General features: G+C 34.2%; 1 protein-coding gene and 1 pseudogene across 1 annotated transcript in view; both read right to left on the reverse strand.

The window, feature by feature from the left end:
* Positions 1–1471: 1471 nt before the first annotated feature.
* LOC122736846 lies at positions 1472–2642 on the reverse strand (annotated as a pseudogene).
* A 1481-nt stretch (positions 2643–4123) lies between these two features.
* WWP1 (WW domain containing E3 ubiquitin protein ligase 1) overlaps positions 4124–22354 on the reverse strand; it is a 94684-nt gene continuing 76453 nt past the window's right edge. Inside the window, 9 exon segments of the mRNA XM_043984172.1 lie at positions 4124–5533; positions 7153–7225; positions 7593–7689; positions 9066–9170; positions 15091–15211; positions 16867–17007; positions 17097–17230; positions 18729–18888; positions 20442–20530. Of these exon segments, the coding sequence (XP_043840107.1) occupies positions 5434–5533; positions 7153–7225; positions 7593–7689; positions 9066–9170; positions 15091–15211; positions 16867–17007; positions 17097–17230; positions 18729–18888; positions 20442–20530 (1020 nt within the window). The 3' untranslated portion in view covers positions 4124–5433.

Here is a 22354-nt window from a genome sequence, read left to right on the forward strand (position 1 = left end):
GGATTTGAACTCAGGTACTCCTGACTCCAGGGCCGGTGCTCTATCCACTGCGCCACCTAGCTGCCCCCGAGAGATATACTCTTAAATAACTAACATTTGGAATCACTAAGACACCATTAAAACCATGATAAAAATTTGATACCATGCTTCAAGACAGAATAAATGAAATTGCTCAGATCTATTAGAACCAGAGAGCCAAATGAAAATCCGAAGAATCTACCACTCACCTACAGAGAACAATCCCCAAAGGATAAGTCCCAGGAATGCCACAGCCAAAATCCAGAGTTTCCAAGTTAAAGAAAAAAATATTGCAAGCCCCCAGAAAGAAGGAATTTAGGTACCAAGGAACCAGAGTCAAGATCACACAAGACTTGGGAATTTCTACTGTGAATTAAATAAAATATTAGAATACAATATTCAGGAGGCAGCTAGGTGGCACAGTGGATAAAGCATGGGCCCTGAATACAGGAGGACTTGAGTTCAAATCTGAATTCATACACTTGACAAAAGCTGTGTGATTGTGGGCAAGTCACTTAACCCTCATTGCCCTGCCAAAAAAAAAAGAAGAAGAAAAAAAAAGAATACAATATTCTAAAAGGCAAAAGATAGAGGCTTACAATCAAGAATAACACCTCCCAAAACTGAGTATTACCCTACAAGGGAAAACCCCCAGACTTTTAATACAACATCTTTTCTGATGAAAAGATGACAACTGACTAAGAAGTCTGAAATACCAACACAAGAGTAAGAGAAACAGAAAAGTTAAGTTTATTTGAGCAATTGGATAAAGGCTGTATGGTGAAAGTCAGTGTTAACATCCTAATAGGGAAAGAAGAAACAGGTGCTCCTTCCAACCTTTTAAGGAGTTAAATAAGCAAAATAGAACACCTGGTTGAAGAGGGTTGGTACTATTCTTAGGGTTAAAAGAGAAAGTAATACACATAGCAAGGAGAAAGAAGGGTGTAGAACTTGTTATTTCTCATCATTTGATGCATAAGAAGAGTATACAACCCTTAATGAAGGGGTTGGGGAAAAGGACATTAAATTAACTTTCTCCTTATCTGATCTGGACAAATGAGGATTAACACAGACTGACACAACATGCAGTTTGGTGTACAAATTCATCCCATTCAAGAGTGAAACAAGTAGGGATGGGGGGAATTAAGCAGGAAGAAAATACAGAGTGAATAAAAAGCAAAACAAACTTCCTAATATTTTTTCCCCACAATTAATGTGTTGATGTATTTGTATTCAGAATTTCCTATTTACAACATGACTACAAAATAATAGAAAACAACCCCAACCAGCCTCAATGGTACACTTTCAACTTGAGGGATTTATTCTCAAAATGAGTAATGTGTTTCCCCCACCCCCATGAATAAAGTCAGTTCTTCAAGTATAGACAAGGCCAAAGATTTGTAGATGTAGCGCTCCTGAAGTATGTAGTTCCATCAACAAAACGTTTATCATTTCAATCGATGTCCACTAACTCCATTTTAAAATTGAGTTTTGGGGTCAGATAGGTGGCGCAGTTGATAGAGCACTGGCCCTGGATTCGAAGACCTGAGTACAAATCCGGCCTCAGACCCTTGACACTCACTAGCTGTGTGACCCTGGGCAAGTCACTTAACCCCAATTGCCTCACCAAAACAACAACAAAAAAAACTGAGTTTTGCATTTGGTGGAATTTTTGCATCAGGCTGTCCTTTCTTGCCATAAGCCCATTCAGATTCATTCTCCAGCTAAGCCTTTTCTCCTTTACTCATTGTTAAGAATGCTTCATCCCATCCTCTGATAACTTTACCCACTCCAACTTTAAAACTTAGGAGCTTAGAATTCTTTTTCTTCTTTGCACTACTTTAAATATTCCTATCAAAAACAGTTCCAGAGGCAGCTAGGTGTTGCACTGGCTAGAGCACCGGCCCTGGATTCAGGAAGACCTGAGTTCAAATCCAGCCTCAGACACTTGACACTTATCAGCTGTGTGAGCCTGGGCAAGGCACTTAACTCCAACTGCCTCAACAAAAAAACCCCAAACCAAAACAAGTTCCATCCTGTAAATGTTCCTGTATACCAGCAATGAACAACACCTCCTTTTGGGGGAAAGTTAGTTTTATCTCCCTTCTTAAGAATAGATTTTGTATATTTTGGTGGACCCTCATCCAAAGTTTCTTCAGGGGGCAGCTAGGTGGAGCAATAGATAAAGCACTGGCCCTGGATTCAGGAGTATTTGAGTTCAAATCCAGTCTCATACACTTGACCCTTACTAGCTGTGTGACCCTGGGCTTCACTTAACCCCCATTGCCCCGCAAAAAACCAAAAACCAAAAACCAAGTTTCTTCAGGCTTGACTTCTTTGGATTTCTCTTCATCAACCTTTACACTTTTCACTTGCTCTGTCACTTTGGCAACACTCTCAGGACCTTTGAAATGCTAACTTTCAAAAAGTTGGTTGTAGGTCGTGACTAAATGATCCTTGTTTGCTGTCTTGACCACATTTTTTACATTTCCTAGTAATTTCTGTGCTGCAAGAAATGAATCTGAGCTGTTGTCTTGCAGAAACTTGATGATGTCCTTCTTAGGGAGCGCCTTACTGGGCAGCTGCTCCGCACTCCACACCTACTGTGCTCCAGCAGCCACCATCTTCCCCCTACTCCAAACTCCTAATCTTGATGGGGGATTCAAAGGGAAAAAAAATTAAAGGAGGTGCCCATCAATTGAGGAATGGTTGAACAAACTGCAATATTCCTGATAAAATATGATTGTACCATAAGAAATGATGAGAGATGACTTCAGAAAATCCTGATTAGGGGGGCAGCTAGGTGGTACATTTACATTTCAGGGTTGTTTTGAGAAGGAAATGAGATATTTGTAAAGTGCTTTAACCTTAAAGCACTATCTACACATACATACACACATACATGCATACAAATATACATAAATACACATACACATGCTAGTTTTAATTATTATTATACATGTTGTTTCCCCAAATAATATCAAGGGCTGGGAATATTTACATTTTTGTCTCTGTGACTTCAAACCCTAGTACAGGGGTAATATATGCCTCTTTAACTGATAACTTATACACCTAACATATTTCTAAATTATTGTCTTTTCTGTTAATTGAGAATCATGACATGGGAAACAGATTTTTTTTTTTTTAATTTGAGGCAATTGGGGTTAAGTGACTTGCCTGGCCAGGGTCACACAGCTAGTAAGTGTTAAGTGTCTGAGGCCAGATTTGAACTCAGGTACTCCTGACTCCAGGGCTGGTGCTCTATCCACTGCACCACCTAGCTGCCCCGGGAAACTGATTTTTTAAAAAACCTTTCTACAATCAAACTATTTTAGTAATTACCTCCCAAAACTATTAGAATTTCCACAGTTTTCTGATATTTGTTAAGCCTCATTGGCTCTATCAGGAATCCATGTTTTTCTAAGGTGATTTCAATGTGTTTTTTAAAAAATGAACATTTTTCAGAACCTTAAAATAAGAATTATTCTAGTCAAAATATTTTCAGTCTTAAATATCTACAAAGATATACTTCTGCCACTTTTGTTGGCCTTGAAATCATATCATGTGGACATTATCTTTCATGTTTGATATGAATGTCTTCTAATGTAGTTTAAGCACATACACCTCCCGTTGCCATGGTCCTCTTCAAGAATGAAAGACAAACAACAACAAGCACATACACATCTTACTGTTTTTTAGAAATATAGAACAATTTGATTACCACCTATCACATAATCCTTCATACACATAATTTTTAAAATCCTGGTGTGTCAGAGTCGAGAATATGGGAAAAGAGTCTATGTAGCCAATGGGATCACTGCTTTTATTTAACCTGTACAGAATAAATTGCGAATTTTGAATAAAAAGGCAGAACACAATCTAAGTTAATATGTAGAAAAATAAAATTTTGGCAAAGTAAAAACTGTTGTATTGGGAAAATAAGTAGTATGCCAGTATTTTCTGTACTCACCTAGCAGTGAAGTATGTTACAGATATAATATTTTAAGAAATCAGTTTCATGGGTATATAAAATTTTGTATAAGTTAATTTAATGGAATTTACAGTGCATATTGAAAGCATGATACAAATGGTCATTTTAATTTTCTTATATTAATAAGGAAGCACAGTTTGCTACAGGTAGCACTTAACATAATTCACATCAGATTTATAATTTGTTACACATCTTTGCAGTTCAGCAAATGCCCTCAATACTGGTAAAAACAATTCTAAAATGCTGTTCACTTAGGACAGAAAATAACTTTGTCTACATTTTAAAAATGACAAGATTTTAATATATGCTTATTTAATTCAGGTATATAGAATTTTACATGAACTTAAAGAGGGATGAAAATATTTAAAGAGTAATAAAAAATCATTAGTTTTATAGTTTAAGTGTTCAAAAGCTTATGTAGCTGTTGATTGATTTGAATTTATGTAACCAAACTTGGAACATAAAAAAGTAGTGAAAGTTCACATTACCTTTCACATATATATATATCTAAATATCATATTACATCAGTTTACCATGAACCTAATTTGAAATATAATCAAAGATTAAAAGGAGACCCCCCCAAAACAAAACAAAACAAAAAAAACCCTTCTAGGAATTACAGAATTTCTTTAAAAAAAAAAAAACCAACAACAACCTGAAAATTACCTAGTATCCCAAGGTAATATGTAAACAAATCTTTATGCTGCTCAATGAGTTCTGTCCAGTTCTTATAATAAACTGTTAAGTGGTATCAGTTGTATAGCATTCACTTTATTGTATCTGTAAGTAAAAGTTTCATTCATTACTTCTGCTACACCATTAAAGTAGTGGAGAGGGGTTAACCTCAACTATTATACTTATTTTAAAAATAAGTTGACAGAATTAGGCATCTGTCTTCAGAAAAGCCAGCAGCATTTTTCTATGTACTCTAGGTAAGTGTTGACCTAAGTCTTTAATACCATCCTGAACAGCCATGCAATTAAAAAACCTTGGGAGATATTGCATAAGGTAGAACATGGAGCAATTTGCACATTTTTGTTTCTGGATAATATAGCCAAGGTAAAGCAAATCCAAGTCTTTTTCAATGGTTACAATGTTTCATATACTTAGAGCTCTATAAAACTAGAGCCATTAGTATATAAGTATATGTACATATATTTTTTAAATAAAGTCTCTTGTCTGCTTCAAAATTTAAGGGTTTTGGGTTTTTTTTTTTTACTGGTCAGTCATTTCAAGGGGGCAATAAATAAAAGTAAAAAAGGCTGAACTGTTTTGCATATCTTTGTGGAAGAATGTAGAACATTTACACATTCAGAGTTCCAGAAGGTCACTGTATGGACTGAACAGCTTATATACAACATCTGTGCAATTTTACTTGGCTAAGTATTTTAATGCAAGAGCTCCTCTTAGACAAGAAGCCACAGTTATTCTTGTCCAAATCCCTCTGTTTCTTCTATTGCAAAAAGCAGTTTCTCCTTCAGCTGTTCATAGCTTTTATATGGTGGTAGATCCAAACGATTAAAGCTAAATAAGAAGAGATAAAATAAATAATTTTTATTTATAGTGAACCATATTTAAGAGAATTATATTTTTAAACCCAAGTTTGACACACTGAGAAAATGTATGTATGTAAGAAGTCTACTAAATAGTTAACTGTTTTAATCTTAAAAGCATTTTGAGAATAGGTAATTCATTTACTAATATAATTAATACTGCTGTAAAGTCACCAAATTATTTACATATCTAGAGACAGCAAGGTGGTTCACTAACTAGAGCCCTGGACTCAGAGTGAAGAAGACTCAAATTAAAATCTGGTTGCAGACACATAATAGATTAGTGACTTTGGCCAAGCCAAGCCATTACTGTCTGCCCCAGTTTCCTCATCTGTAAAATGAGAATAATGATAGCACCTACCTCTCAGAAGTGCTGAGGATCAAATAATTATTTGTAAACTGCTTTGCAAACCTTGTATTACTATAAAACATTCATTATTATTAATAGCATCAACCTCTTAAAAATCTTACTGTCCAGATATAGATATAATATAGACATATCAGATAGTTTCTAGAGAAAATAGAAAATACAGTTGATTTTTGCTTAATATAAGTAGACCTTTAGGCATCCCTGCCCCCTCCACAGTGCTGCCCCACAAGTGCCTTCTATGACTAGAGCAGAGCATCCCTAGCCTGGGGCTTCACTGTCTCATCCTGGAGCCTGAGCAGGAACCAGGCTGGTGTGGGGTCCTACTGCTTGCCCCTAGAGGAGTCGAATTTGCATAATGTGAATTCATGTAAAGTGAGAACTGTCTTTATAGTAACAGGGTAGATGAAGATCATGCAAATATTTGTCTGCCAATGTTTGTCTACCTTCCTGTTTCTTATTATACATCTTGCTCTGTGTCTTGGTATGCATGTATGCTTCTTTATCCATTCAAAGCAGTCCACTTCTCTGCCCTCTCCCCGCCATAACCCTTGCAAACTCTATGCCTAAAATAACCTTCCATACTTTCAAGAATGCATTTACCTCCTTGATATTTAATAAATATCTGCTTAATTGAATATAAAATTTCAAATGTTAACACTCCAAAAAGAGCAAATTAACAACTTTTCAGATTACAACAGTAGTTGAAGATAATGAATGTTTGTCTATATAAAAGGTATCATACTGTAACAAAAAAAGTACTAGTCTAGGAACCAGAAATGTGGATTCTGCTGCCTATTCAATTCATCTTGTTTGACCCGAATAATATTTTACTCTTTTTTTTTTTCTTTTTGGGGCAGGGCAATGAGGGTTAAGTGACTTGCCCAGGGTCACACAGCTAGTAAGTGTCAAGTGTCTGAGGCCAGATTTGAACTCAGGTCTTCCTGAATCCAGGGCTGGTGCTTTATCCACTGCACCACCGAGCTGCCCTGACCCTAAAAACATTTTTTAAAAGAATTTAAAAGTACTGAATTGTAATAAACTTAAAAGTGGATATTTATAAGCATACTTCATGGTGGAATCTGATTCTGAGATGCTTCACCAGTTTATGACATACCAGAAACATTTTTACATACTGTAAACAGAAGAATATACCCCAGAATCATGAGATACTTAAAAAGCTCCCTTTCTTTCAAAAAAAAATTTGAGATCATTAAACTCACCATGTATGACTTCGTGGTAACCAGGTTTCTTTGCCAACTTTTTCAATGCAAAACTTCTGAGGACCATTACTCCCTGAATTAGGGAAACAAGATTTAAATGGTTTGTTAAACATGTTTATAGTTAATAAGCAGTTAAATTTCAGAATGACTACAACAAAGCTGAGCCAAGAGTTTGCACAAATTATTAGTAATTCAACTAGTTTTTTCACCCTTTTCTTAAATCTACCTAGCATAAATTCTAAGTTCTAGCTCTGGCAATAGACCCCATTTAAACTTCAAAGAACAGAGATTCAGTTAATCTAAAGTACATTGCTTTAAAAAAAAATCTCAAGTACATTGCTAATCAAACTGTTCCAAAGAAAGAGAAATCAAACGATTGCACATAGCCCGTTCACAATCATAAATAAACGTACAAAAAAACTGCAATGAATTATGCATACCCATGAGTTCAGCAAATCCTCCTAAGGGTAGTCGGCAGGTTCCAGTGACAAACTGCATTAGACGCATTCTAACTTCATTGTCTGTCTCTTTCACAAACTGGGAAACAAAAAATATTCAAACTTATTGCAACACAAAACCAATAATAAATTGCTTGGTATATTCAAAATACTACTATAAAACAATGAAACTTTTTGGAAAATCATATGGCTAAGAGACGGCAGCATGTAATAATGAATAGGGAAAATGTCAGTATGGATTTTTTTTTAATTTTAATTAATTAATTTTTTTTTTTGGTGGGGCAATGGGGGTTAAGTGACTTGCCCAGGGTCACACAGCTAGTAAGTGTTAAGTGTCTGAGGCCGGATTTGAACTCAGGTACTCCTGAATCCAGGGCCAGTGCTTTAACCACTGCGCCATCTAGCTGCCCCCGTCAGTATGGATTTTAATAATAGTTTCAGTTATATAAAAGTATGCTGAAGAAAATTATTGATAAAATTTCTTAAAGGTATGACAGATGTTTTTTAAAATACAAGATTCTTACCAAAATTTTTAAAACTGATGCAACTAGTTGGTTTTCCAAACTCAGACAAATAGTTTCTTTACATAACTAGAATTCAATGAATTTAAAGCAGATTTCAATAGATGATCTCCAAGTTAATAAATAGTTAAGAGGTTCAAATCTTTCATTTAAGAGATGAATATTATTAGGTCTGTTTCCCAAGGTTATTAGGAAAAAAGGAAAAGAACCTTTATGTTCTAAAATATTTATAGCAGATCTCTCAGGTGGCAAAAAACTGGAAATTGAGGGGATGTCCATCAATTGGGGAATGGCTAAAAAAGATGTGGTGTATGATTGTGATGGGATACTACTACTGTATTATAAGAAATGATGAGCTGGTTAATTTTAGAAAAACATGGAAAGACTTGTATGAGATAATGAAGATATGAAATAAGCAGAACCAAGAGAACTCTGTAAAAATAGTAATAGCAACATTGTTGGAAGAACAACTATGAATAACTAAGTTATTTTGGGTATTACAATTACTCAAATCAAGTACAAACCTATGAAGGAAGATGCTATTCACCTACAGAGAAAGAACTGGAGTTCTTCAATCTAAATTTTGGACCTTTTACATACTACCTGTGTAAACTTGGGCAAATCAGCAGAATGTAAGCCCTCTGAGGACAGAGGTTATTTAAGTTTTGTTTCTGTATCTGTTATATACTTTGTATATAAAAGAGGTTTATCAAATGCTTGTTGAATTGCAGAGAAAGCCACCGAACATCTTGGGCCTCAGTTTTCTCATCTGCATTGGAAGAGATTTAGACTCTAATGTCCCTTTCAGCTTTAGCTCCTATAATTTTAAAGTATTTGCCTATTTAACAAATAAAAAAAGGCTAATGTCTAAGCTATCATTTTTTGGCAAAGAATATACTTTTACATCTGAATTTTAAAATATAAAAGCAAATACCTGCCAGAACCAAATGATCTGCTTGCTATTTCTTGTGTAATGTCGATATACAGTATTTCTCTGCCAATCTGCTAAATCAACTTCTTGCATGCCACATAGCATCACCTGAGAATCAAGCGAAAGAATGGTTTAGTTAAATTACTGTAAGATGATGACTTGATGCATATGAAATTCTGAGTAAGATTCTATGAATTATGGTGCATGGGGGAAGGGTGGGAAATAAGATCACAATATATAATTTATAGTGTGTGACTCTTTAGAAATAGATACTTCTTCAGTGCTTTACATTTTTCAACACGACAAATACTAACACTAAGAGGCATTATGAAAACTGAAGAGAAAAGGCCAGAACTACTTACTTCCCCCAAGGAAAGCATAAGTTATACTTAATGAAGAAAATGTTACTCTTTTGTTGACCAAAAAGAATACAGTAAATACAAACATATAAACTTAAGATAACTAAAATAGAAACATCTGATGATGTTCTTTAAATAGATTTACAATTCCATTAAAATAACAATAAAATACTTGATAGAATATAGGGAGGAAAAATACAATGGAAAGAGTATTGGATATATAATCTATATCAGATTACCTGCTGTCTAGGGGAGGGGGGGAGGGAGGGAGAAAAATCTGAAATTGGAAAGCTTGTATAAACAAATATTGAGAACTATCTTTACATGTAACTGGAAAAAAATAAAATATTTTTATTAGAAAAGAAAGAAAGAAAGGAAGGAAGGAAGGAAGGAAGGAAGGAAGAAAGAAAGAAAGAAAGAAAGAGTATTGGACCTGGAGTCAAAAGACTTGGATCTTAGCTTTTCATATTACCATTCATGAACCTCAGTTTCCTCAACTATAAAATTAAGATAATCGTAGATGGTTAGGTTATCAGAAGAGTAATTTGTAAGTCTTAAAGCTCTATATAAATGTAAACTATTAATAAAACTTTATTTTTTAAAAAACTTAAGTTTTTAAAACACTAAGTCTTTTAATAACTGTAAGATAGATACTATAGGAATTATTTTCTCAATTTTTATGGATGAGGAAACAGACTTACAGGGTTTAAGTGACATGCCCATGGATACAAGGTTAATTTCAGAAGCAGGATCTGAACATAATTCTTCCTATCTCCAAGACTAGACCTCTACCCACTATGGGTAATTCCTCATTTATCTGGCATCATTAATGAATAAGATGTTCTATATAAGTGAATATTCTAGATAAATGAATAACATTGGGAATGGGGAGAAAATAAAACATGAAAACAGTCAGATCTTTTAAAGCACCAAAGCACTGTTTTAAAGCCTTGAACTTTTTTCACTTTAATTTTTTGCAATTATTTAAAAAATGTATTACATATTATTCTACCTTCTTAAACACAAGGTATAGAAACTATTTTTTTTTTTTGGTGAGGCAATTGGGGTTAAGTGACTTGCCCAGAGTCACACAGCTGTTAAGTAAGTGTTAAGAGTCTGAGACCATGGGGCGGCTAGGTGGCATAGTGGATAAAGCACCGGCCCTGAATTCAGGAGTACCTGAGTTCAAATCCGGCCTCAGACACTTGACACTTACTAGCTGTGCGACCCTGGGCAAGTCACTTAACCCCATTGCCCCCCCCCACACACACAAAAAAAGAGTCTGAGATCAGATTTGAACTCAGGTCCTCCTGAATCCAGGGCCGGTGCTCTATCCACTGCGCTACCTAGCTGCCCTTATAGGAACTAATTTAACCATTTGATCATTCAGAGTAACATGCATCACTGTATTGTTTCACAAAACACATTGTATTAGTTCTATCCTTTTTGCCTCTTCCAAGCTATGTGAACACAGAAAACCACATATTCTCATCAATAAGCCAGGGATACTATTATCTTTTCTACATATATTTAAGGGTAGTTATGAGGATTAAATGAATTAATGTATGTATAAGTGCTTTGAAAACTATGATGGTCTTGTGTAAATATTAGGATGGCAGGCAGTCAGTTATAAAATCTGCAGTCACCTATTCAAGGAGTGGCTGAACAAATTATGATGTATGAATAAAAGGAAACATTGCTGCACTATAAAAATTTACAAAAGGGTTGCTTCCTTCCCCAGAAAGACTAAGAGATCCCATTAATGTAATGATTAACTATGATCCCAAAGGATAAATGATGTCGCATGCTACCCATCTCCTGAGAATGAAGATGGACTCAAGAGGACATAGTTTAGGATATGGTCAATGAAAAATTTATTTTTAATTTTTTTTTATGCAGCACAATGAGGGTTAAGTGACTTGCCCTGGGTCACGCAGTTAGTAAGTGTCAAGTGTCTGAGGCCGGATTTGAACTTGGGTCCTCCTGAATCTAGGGCCGGTGCTTTATCCACTGTGCCACCTAGCTGCCCCTAATGAGGAATTTATTTTGCTCGATTATTTGTTACAAGGATTTTTCTTTTCTTTTTATTTGATGGCGGAGGTGGGAGAAAAAATAAAGCTTATTACAATTGAATAAAAATTCAACTGAGGAAAAAAGTCTCTCTTCTTAGTGTTTTTTCTTGTATATTACTTCAAATCTTCTAAGCAGTGGGAAGCCAGATAACCAAGTTCATTAGCATATGTCAAGTAAAAGTTAGTAAGGTTGTACATGAAGCACCAAGCAATAAAATACCTAAACTGGTTTAGTGACAGCTTGTGACAAGTACTACAACCATTTACTGGATCTTTTTACTTTCAAGTTTGGGGCTATGCTGTAGAACAGTGGTCTCTAAACTGGGGAACACTAGATTAATTGGAAGAATGGGAAGTAACTGGAAACTTCTACTTATTTAAAAAACAAGAAAGAAATCAAACTTTCCTATTTAATATATAAATTGACAGGCACTCAAGGTCTATATTAGATAGTCATGTTTCAGATGCAGAGAAGTATTCTGAAGTAAGAGTGTGAGTTCCATAATACAAAAAGGCTGAAAGCCTTTACACGTCTCTTCATTTTTAATGTGCTATAACAGTAATGTGGTTGAGGTGCGTCCCATTAAATTAATTTATAGATTATATTGTCTAATTTTAACTAAACAAACCACCACAAAATGACAAGTGGCTTAAAAATATTCCTGAAAGAAATCTCAGTTTGAAGATAAATTTACTTGTTCATACGCAACTGGACAATGTGCAAACGGTAGACCTGACAATTCTAGTAACAAAGTCTTTGTCAGTCATATTATGAGATAAAAACAAGGATGATAAAATCTGACTTGAGGAGGTCAGACAAAAAAAAATTAAAGACAGCTAAAAACTGAAAATTTCTTGTTAAAAATTGCATGTGTCAGGGCAGCTAGGTGGCGCAGTGGATAGAGCACCGGCCCTGGAGTCAGGAGGACCTGAGTTCAAATCCGGCCTCGGACACTTAACACTTACTAGCTGTGTGACCCTGGGCAAGTCACTTAACCCCAATTGCCTCATCAAAAAAAAAAAATTTGTATGTGGCGTAAAAAAAAAAAAAAAAAGCGGCAGCTAGGTGGCACAGTGGATAAAGCACCAGCCCTGGATTCAGGAGGACCTGAGTTCAGATCCGGCCTCAGATACTTGACACTTACTAGCTGTGTGACCCTGGGCAAGTCACTTAACCCCCATTGCCCTGCAAAAAGTAAAAAAAAAAAAAAAAAAAAAAGAATGGGATTAAAAAAGTTGCATGTGTCGGGGCAACTAGGTGGCACAGTGGATAGAGCACTGGCCCTGGAGTCAGGAGTACCTGAGTTCAAATCTGACCTCAGACACTTAACACTTACTAGCTGTGTGACCCTGGGCAAGTCACTTAACCCCAATTGCCTCACTTAAAAAAAAATTGCATGTGTCACCTATGAAAACTCTTACCTGCTCACCTAAAAAACTTGGAAATAGAACTTTCTAACCTGTTTTAAAATAGTCCAAATGAAGTGTTTCAATGATTTTGATTTTGTTAATTGAAAACAGAGAAATGAATGCGACAGCTTATTAGTTTGTAAAAACAACTGTTTGACAAGAGGAAAGATGGACATTTTATGAGCCAAATTTCAACAAATAAATTTAGCATTACTGTTGGTATGGGTTTTTAAAAAAAAAGAGTATAATGACTAAGTGTAAATAGAGGTTAATTTCTGGCACTTGCTTCTCCATAGCTTTGTGAAGTGTCTTTTTTTTTTTTTTTTAAAGCTATGGCAGGCATTATATCGTGTTAAAATGAAATCAAACCCACACCTTAGAATTGATGTACCATAAAATATTTAACCCTTTTTTAAAAAAGGAGTTTATTCATATTGTTCTGACAATATTTTGAGAAAGCAAAAAAATATTTTAAATCATTATTACTTTAATTTGTTTTGTCATTTGTCCCCTACTTTTACATTTCTATTTTGTGTGTGTTTTATAAAAGTGTTAAAAATAAAGATAGTTTTAAGGTATAGGCTTAAAAATCCTTCTACTGGTAGAGGAGATTAAAAAAGGTTTGGAAATTACTGCTCTGGACAAGACTGGAGGGTTCAGTTTTCCCAAATTGCTTGCCTCTGAAGAATGGCAGTATTTAAAATTTAGAGGTTTATTTTCTACAAATACTTAAATTTAGAATTGACCTCACATTTCTTTTTTTTTTCTTGTTAGGGCAATGAGGGTTAAGTGACTTGCTTAGGGTCACACAGTTTTGTCCACTGCATGACCTAGATGCCTGCTCACATCTGATTTTAACAAATTTTATTTTTAACCTGAGAAAAAGCTAATTTAAATATACTAATGATGTCCAAATTAATCTATTTTTTTAAACTGCTTAAAAAAATGAACAGAAATTTAGTGTTGTAGTAATGAAGAAAGTCTCAGAATTAGAAAGAGGAAATAAAGCTATAAGAAGGGAGATCAGGAGATATCATAAAGCTGATGTACTTTTTTTTTTTTTTGGGTGGGACAATTGGGGTTAAGTGACTTGCCCAGGGTCACAGAGCTAGTAAGTGTTAAGTGTCTCAGGCTGGATTTGAACTCAGGTCCTCCTGAATCCAGGGCCAGTGCTCTATCCACTGCGCCACCTAGCTGCCCTGATGTACTTTCTTTTTATTGCTTTACAGACTACTGAATAAACATCTGTTCATTTGACTCTGTCCTAATGGCTTAATTTTCCTGCTAAGAGGTTTTCTAGGGTTATGACTGATGGCAAGGTGAGATGGTCATTGGTTGTGGTGCCAATTAACCAAGGATTGGATTCAAGGGCAAAGACATACAAACAAATAAGGAAGGTAGTAGAAACAATTCAAGGCAAAATTCAGACTCTTTCCCTCCACTTGTGATCTATAAAGAGAGTAAGTGGAGAGAAAGTAATTATAGGGAAAAGTTCAAGATTCTTTGGTTCTTCTATCTCAGAAATTTTGAAGAGGTCAAGTGAGAACTCTTAAGTCTTCTATTTTAGAAATTCCACCAAATTTTCCTTAATTTCTATACTTCCCTGAGGTTTTTCTTCTATGGCTATCTTTTATATTATTTCATTATTTAATTTTTTAGCTCTATTGTATTTTATATGTACAAGTAGACTGTAAATTCCATGAGAGAGATATGATTATATCTTAGATATTTTTATATCCCTACAAAGTATAGAACAGCGGATTAAACAAAATAATCAGTACCTTGATCAGTACCTATTTATCCAGAATTCCATGCTCTTAAATCCTTATAGAATTATTACTCTGTATAGGTCACTGACTTGGAGAAACAGTTCAGAGACTACTGCCTATAACAAATTCCTTCAGCAAACTATAGCTACCGGGTAAAACTGCTTTTGTATGGGAGAGATAAGAATGGTTTTTATATTTTTAAATAAAGCTGTATTGTATTTTAAAAAGTAAAAATCATTTTTACCTAGTGCAGGTAGAGGGTCTCAAGGCAAAATCCCTGCCTTGGATGGTAAAAAGCAACTGGCAAGATTCAAAATTATATTATTTAATGCAATATATGTAGGCATTCCCCAGGGAAGAAAAAAAAAAACCCTATAAATTTATCATTTCCTAGATTATTTCTTTAAAAGAACCTGACCTCCAATTCTTTTTCATCAAAGTACTGAAGCCATTGAAGAGGAACAACTTCATTAAAACCATCAAGGAAAGCTTTGGTCTGGTCTTGTACTCCTCGAGAAAAACGCCATTCTGCCATCAAACTGAAAATAAAGGAGACATGTTTTAAATGAACACCTGCATGTTAAGGGCAATGCTTAGAAATCCCGGGATCTTCTATTACCATTTCATGTATATAAAGGCCTTTCTTCAACCCTCAATTTTCCAATGAACTATAGATATTTAGTTTTTAGCATTAATATACAGTGCTATTAAATGAGCATATTCACTATAAAGAAAATGCTACATAAAACAACATATGTGAGCCTCAAATTAGATCTATTTAAAATGATGATGCCAACATTTTGGTCTAAAAATGATTACATGCTCAGGAACAAATCACAAGATGATTTAAAAAAGACACTTCAGAGATTATATTATGTATTAAATATATAATTCAGGCAGAAGCAAAATAAACTTCTATTATCTACAGGATAAATTAGTGCTAAGAAAAAAAATTTAAAAAACAATGTTGTAGAATCCTGTTATGCCAGATAGGATTAAAATCATTGCCCAAAGTGACAAGTAGAAAATTACATATATTTAAAGGTTTTGTAATATATAAAAAAGGTCAAACTGTTCCTTCAATTGATAAGGTACAGGGATTAGGATAATAAAGGTGAATAAAATAAAGTCTAACTTAGCTTCAAAATCTATTATACCCTTAGGGGGAGCTAGGTGGCACAGTGGATAGAGCACCAGCCCTGGAGTCAGGAGGACCTGAGTTCAAATCCAACCTCAGCCACTTAACACTTACTAGCTGTGTGACCCTGGGCAAGTCACTTAACCCCAATTGCTTCTCCCCCCCCCACCAAATCTATTATACTACTTAATACTTCTTTCATACTTTACTGATTAGGAGACTTAAATATTTTTACAGACCCTCATGAGAACATCCTTTCTTCCTTTCCCCATCCAAATTCCAACTGTTCCTAAAGTTCCATCTCCTCTATGAAGTTTTCCCCAGCCAAGTAATCTCTCCCTGCCTTTTCTATGCTCTCTTTGGTACCTGTATGGGTGACTCATTTGGTAATTATTATGTAATAATAATTCAGCATATATTATATGATAGCTCAGTTTCCTTTTCCACCTTTGTATGCCTAAACTCCTCGAGGGCAGGAATAGTGTTTAAAATGTTTTTAAATGTCTATAACACTCATCATCGTGCTTTTCACACACATGGCCATTCTAAAACTATGTAATAAATGACTCATTAAAACATTGCTGTGTAGTAGAAAGTTAATGATTTAATTTCAATTTAAGGAAAACAAGATATAAAGGAATAAATGACTTCCAAATGTTTGGACCTTGTCTGAATTTAGAATTTGCCATTGTACTTTCTTTAGGGCAGTACGACTTTCTATAGGGCAGTACATATCAACCAAGATTCCATCATCATTATAAAGAGTGCTTAGGTTCAGACAGTTATATTAATAATATCGTTATTAATAACCTTGAAGATCAAGAGAAATTATGATCACAGAGATGATCAGAGATAAGGTAAGCAAAAAACCATGAGTAATTAACCATTTTAAGTTTCATTTGGTGTCAAATTTTATATAAAGCGTTTTGTGACAACACACAAAAAGCTCTAAATCTTTTGCAACAAAATTCTGGAAGATCAAAATACTGCCTTTCCTCAAGACAATTTCAATAAAGGTTCTCACTAGTCTTATTCTATTGAAGTGTATCATCCTACCCAATATACTCTTCTTTGTTCTCCTCAGTCACCAGGATATTAGAACCTCCCAACTTCAGATCATGTGAAGTCACTTTTCCCAAAATCTCCATATCAACTGAAAAATACATTTCCAGGCCACATTCTTCAATGTTGTTGTCTCTGGATTAATAATAATAATAATAATAATAATATTAACAAAAAATACAAATTTCAAGAGAATGAGTTACTGAAAATAGAAATCTACAAACCTTATCCAGATGAGGGAATTATAGAATTCAGTATCAATAGATTCCAAATCTTTAATAGTAAGCTTCTTACTTAGCATACGCTTGTAAAATGGCAAAGAAAAACCGGTATCAATAAACTTTCCATGAAACAGTGCCTGCCCAGAAAAATAAAAAGATTTAGGTTTATGAAAACTATTATTTTTTCAGAACACAATAATTGAGAAATTAAAAAACTTTATAGTTGGTGAATGGCTGAATAACCAATGGTATGTCAATACAATGGAATATTAACAACACTATTGCAAATAATAAATAGGAATCAAAAAGAAACTTGGAAAAACTCATGAAATACTACACAATAAAGAAAACAGGTTTGCACTCAGGCAATCTACAAGCATTTAGTAAATTCTTACTGTGTTTGCCAGGTAACAAGTCAGGTATTTAGGATACAAAGACAAACTGAGACAATTTCTCCTATTAAGGAGCTTATAATCTGGGGGGATAGGGGGGTGGGGGGGTGGGGTGGAGAGAACAACATGTTCATCTGTAAGTGTGTATATATAGGAAAGAACACTAGGTAGTTAGGGAGGGAATCCAACATGATAGCTACCCTTCCCAGCTTTGTATAATCTATAAATTTCATAAACAAGTACATGTCATTACTAAGTCAATGATGAAAACGTAATGGGCACATAGTCAAAGATAAATCTCAATAGCAAAGGCTTTTCTCTATATTGACAATGATTCATTATGACTACTTGTGGGGTTTGGTCATTCAAACATTTCTGAATTTAGCATACTAATATCATGTAGTCCTTATTGCTAAGAAAGCACACATTTCCCCCCCCAATTCATATGTCTTAAACATATAAGTACAGAATAATAATAATAATAATAATAATAATAATAATAATAATAATAATAGCTGGCATCTGTATGGTGTTTTAAGGTTTTTAAAGTGCCTTACTACATATTATCTCATTTGATCTTCACAACAACCCTGTGATATAAGTAGGACAGGCACTAATAATCTCTACTTGACAGGCCTTGTCAAGAAAAGAAGTTAAGGAAAACTGAGGTTTAAGAAACTGAGGTTCAAAGGATTTAAATGACTTGCTTATGGACATGGAGCTAATAAGCATATAAAGTAAGAGTGAAACTAAGGTCTTTTGATTCCAAATCCAATACTTCATTTACACCAGATTGCCTTTCCCTAAGTAATAATTTGATTCTACAATGACTATTACCTTTTTAAAATTCCTATATGGTTTAGTAGTTCTGTGTAATAAAACAGAAGTCTATCTAGCACTGCCTGACTCAGTCTCCTGAGTTAATACTATAACCACAAAGAAGAGAGAAGTGAAAGCTTTCCTTGGAAGATTAAATAATCCAACAGCTGCATAAATTCTGATAGCTAGGCTTGATGTCAAGCAATTAGGAAACAAATATCTTTTTTAAAAAGCATTTTATATTTAAAATTAATCTTTTAGTACAAACTTTTCTTCCTTGATTATGGAATTTTTGTTAATATTCTGGAAAAAATCTAGCATTAAATTTAAAATGTATTCCAATTAGAAAATAATGGCTTTTTTGAATAATGGCAAATTCTAAATTCAGTTAACAAAACAGTAATATAAAATATCAAGAACTAACCATAGCAATAAAGCGTCCAATGAAACAGAAGTATGAAAGATGATCTGGATTGATTGTTGATGCTGGATTGATCTGAAGGCAGTAATTGCTTTTTCCAGCATACTCAAACAAACAATACATAGGATTCAGCACTTCGTGGGAAAGCAAAAAAAACCATTCTCTACGAGAAAGAAAACAGGATCAAATTGTTCTGTCTTCAATTACTAAATGTACAGGGTATAAAACAAAATGATCAACAGGGAAATATTAAGCAAACATATCTCTCACTATACAATGCTTCATGCATCCTTTTAATGGGTGCAGGATAAATTAGAAACTCCTTTACATAGCATGCAAGTTCTTAACTCTCCAAACTTATCTCTCACTCATCTCCTGTATGTATAATCTTTTTATGAAGTCTACTTTTTTGTTTTTCAAATAGAACATGTTTTACCTCCACATCTTTTGCTCACAGGAAACCCTGCCAAAATACCTTTTTTGGGGGTGAGGTTGAAGATAGGGGATTCTTAAGTCCCAGTTTATATTCTACCTTCTCCACAAAGCACCCTTGATCGACTCTACCACAGTTACTATTTCCTATGTATTTTCTTATCACACATTACTTGTACCACTTTTTTTCACAATGAGCACGTGGAAACTTTTTTTTTTTTTTTGCAGGGCAATGAGGGTTAAGTGACTTGCCCAGGGTCATATAGCTAGTAAGTGTCAAGTGTCTGAGGTCAGATTTGAACTCAGGTCCTCCTGAATCCAGGGCCGGCATTTTATCCATTGTGCCACTGAGCTGCCCCCCACATGCAAACTTTTAACATTTTCTAGTGTATATTTAAATTGTCCTGGGAAAAAAATCTCTTTGTGTTCCAAGTATTTAGGCATATGCTCTACACGTAAGTATTTGTTACTGATGATGATATATGCAATGCTAATCAACACAGAAGCAGCTATATTTTGGTAGTCAATGTATCACTGACAAAACTAAATAATTAACAAACTAATTTCATTTCATTAATTCAAACTTTAAATTGTACTGGAAAAAAAAAAAGATGGGTTGGTAATAAAGCAAAGAGTAAGGATTAATCAACAGACAGTCTATGAACTCTACTGGCATCCATATGATATGGAGGAAAGATCCTAGCATGACAGGTGGACTTTCTGAGGAAGAATTAGAAAACTGAATTTAATATCACATAGGATATTAAATATGGATGGACCGTGCACTGTTGGAAGAAGTACCTATATCAATAAGTTCAAAGACTGCCAAAAATATTGCAATATTGTACTCAAATTTCTGTTAGGTGCTTAGGAAGATACAAGAATCTAATGGGAAAAATAATTTTATTACAAAGTCAATAAATTATGCAAGATAAATGAATAAGAGTTATAAACAAGGTCATATGGGAGATCACAGTCATTCAACTTGAGGGGAGTGAAACAGAAAGGCTTCATTGAGCAATTTAGAAATTCAAATAATTTCATTAAAAATATGAGTGTCTTACTTTAATAAAACTTAGAATAAAAACATCTGAATTTGTAGGAAAGATAAATTACAATATTATAAATAATTACAAAAGAACTCAATGCAGGGTTCCTTAAGTAACAATTTCTTTCATATCATTATTATTTCAACCCATTTGTGTTTTTTAAACAATGTATCTATTTCATAAAATGGTGTATCCTTGGGATTTGAAAATAAATCATTTGTTTTGTCTTTTTTACCTTGCTAGGCCACCATAATCAAGTCCTTCTTCTCCCCTGAATATTACATACAATCTTCTCCTCAAGTCATAGGGTTTTAGAGCCATGATCTGGTAAAAAAGCAAAGAAATTCAAAAACATAAAAAGCTACAATCTCAAACATTCCCCTCACGAAACTAAATGGTTTAATGTTTATCTAGATTAAATGTGTCAAACATGTAGGTAATGCTATCCCAATGTAGTGCTGCCCCCAAAAATTTAGATATAAGTAGGAAATATCCAGCAAAATAAGTAAAAATACATAGATAATGTTACTAAGTTGTTTTCTAAGTCAATATGCAGATCACCTATTTTAGTATGACACTACTGACCGACCTAGATCAAAGTTTCTTAAACTGTAGGTCATGACCCCATATGGGGTCATGAAAAATTTGGCAGTAAATGTTTGATTTGTATACCTATTTTATATATTTATATACCTGGGGTTGTGTAAAAATTTCTGGGGTAAAAAGGAGTCATGAGTGGAAAAAGTTTAAGAAGCCCTGACCTAGCTGATCAAATTCACATATTTGCACATCTTATAAGTCTTTTTTAACTCACTGGTATTCAAAGTTGTGCAATTCTGAAATCATATTTGCAATCACTATTAACTAAATAAGCCAAAGGGCTATTTTGTATCCAGCAGAATCTATTAGAATATTCTAATAAAGTCTTTAAATACAAAGATTATACCTGAAAACACTGCAAATTGAAGTAAGAGTTTTGCAGTATGCTTGACACTTCAGGAAGAGAAAAAGGAAACAAGAGACAGCTTCCTGATTTTGAGGAGATTTTAGTCAAGCTCATAATATGTATTCACGTGGAAAACTAAGAAGTGTACTAGGCAGAATAGAATCAAGTGTAAATATATATATATTTACTGAACTTTTTGCTAACATGGGTAAGACAATCTCTCTGTGACATATGCAAACCATGCTCATTCATCTAATATCTTTGTTAAAATCATAATAAAAAAGAAAAATTTTAAAATCAAAAGCATACATAAACACTTCAGCATACAAAGAAAAACAAGAGAGTATTGTACAAGAAAGAAAACTGCTATTAAGCATTTTTTTCCTTTAAAGTATATATTACATTTTGGACAGCTAAATGATGCACTGGATAGAGTATCAGGCCTGGAGTCAGGAAGACCTAAATTCAAATCTGACCTCAGGCACTGACTAGCTGTGTGACCCTGGACAAGTCACTTAACACTGTTTGCTTCAGTTTTGTCATCTGTAGAATGAAATGGAGAAGAAAATGGCAAAGCACTCCAATATATTTGCCAAAAAAACCCCCAAAGTCAAACACAACTGAAATGACTGAACATATACACTGCATTTAACAATGAAATACAGTACCAGAATTGCTCTACTAATCCAAATTCTATATTAAGGTTTCCTTTAAGACTCAATTTAACTAGCTGGGTGACCCTGGGCAATTCACTTAACCCTCATTGCCCCAGGGGGAAAAAGACTCAATTTAAGACCAACAGATGATTTGTTAAATTTTTTCTAACTCCATAATGATTTTTTACCTTTTTTTTTATCATCATAAAGAACTGGCTCCCTGCTTTGCTTTTCCTGAATTAATACTCAACTACTAAAAGATAGGAGATTCTTTCTTTGGGTCTCAGCCTTCATCCAAGATTCACAGATACAACACCTTCTTTTACTAAGTCCAATTACAGTCACATATCATAATACCACTACTAGGTCTACACCACAAAGATATCAAAGGAAAAGGACCTAAATGCGCAAAAAGATTTATAGCATCTCTTTTTTAAGGTGGCAAAGAATTAGAAATCAAAGGGATGCTCATCAATTGGAGAATAAACTGAACAAATTGTGGAATATGATTGTGATGGAGTACTATGTGCCATAAGAAATAAGGAA

The sequence above is a fragment of the Dromiciops gliroides genome, chromosome 1 (assembly GCF_019393635.1).
Source record: "Dromiciops gliroides isolate mDroGli1 chromosome 1, mDroGli1.pri, whole genome shotgun sequence".
Taxonomy (NCBI): Eukaryota; Metazoa; Chordata; class Mammalia; order Microbiotheria; family Microbiotheriidae; genus Dromiciops; species Dromiciops gliroides.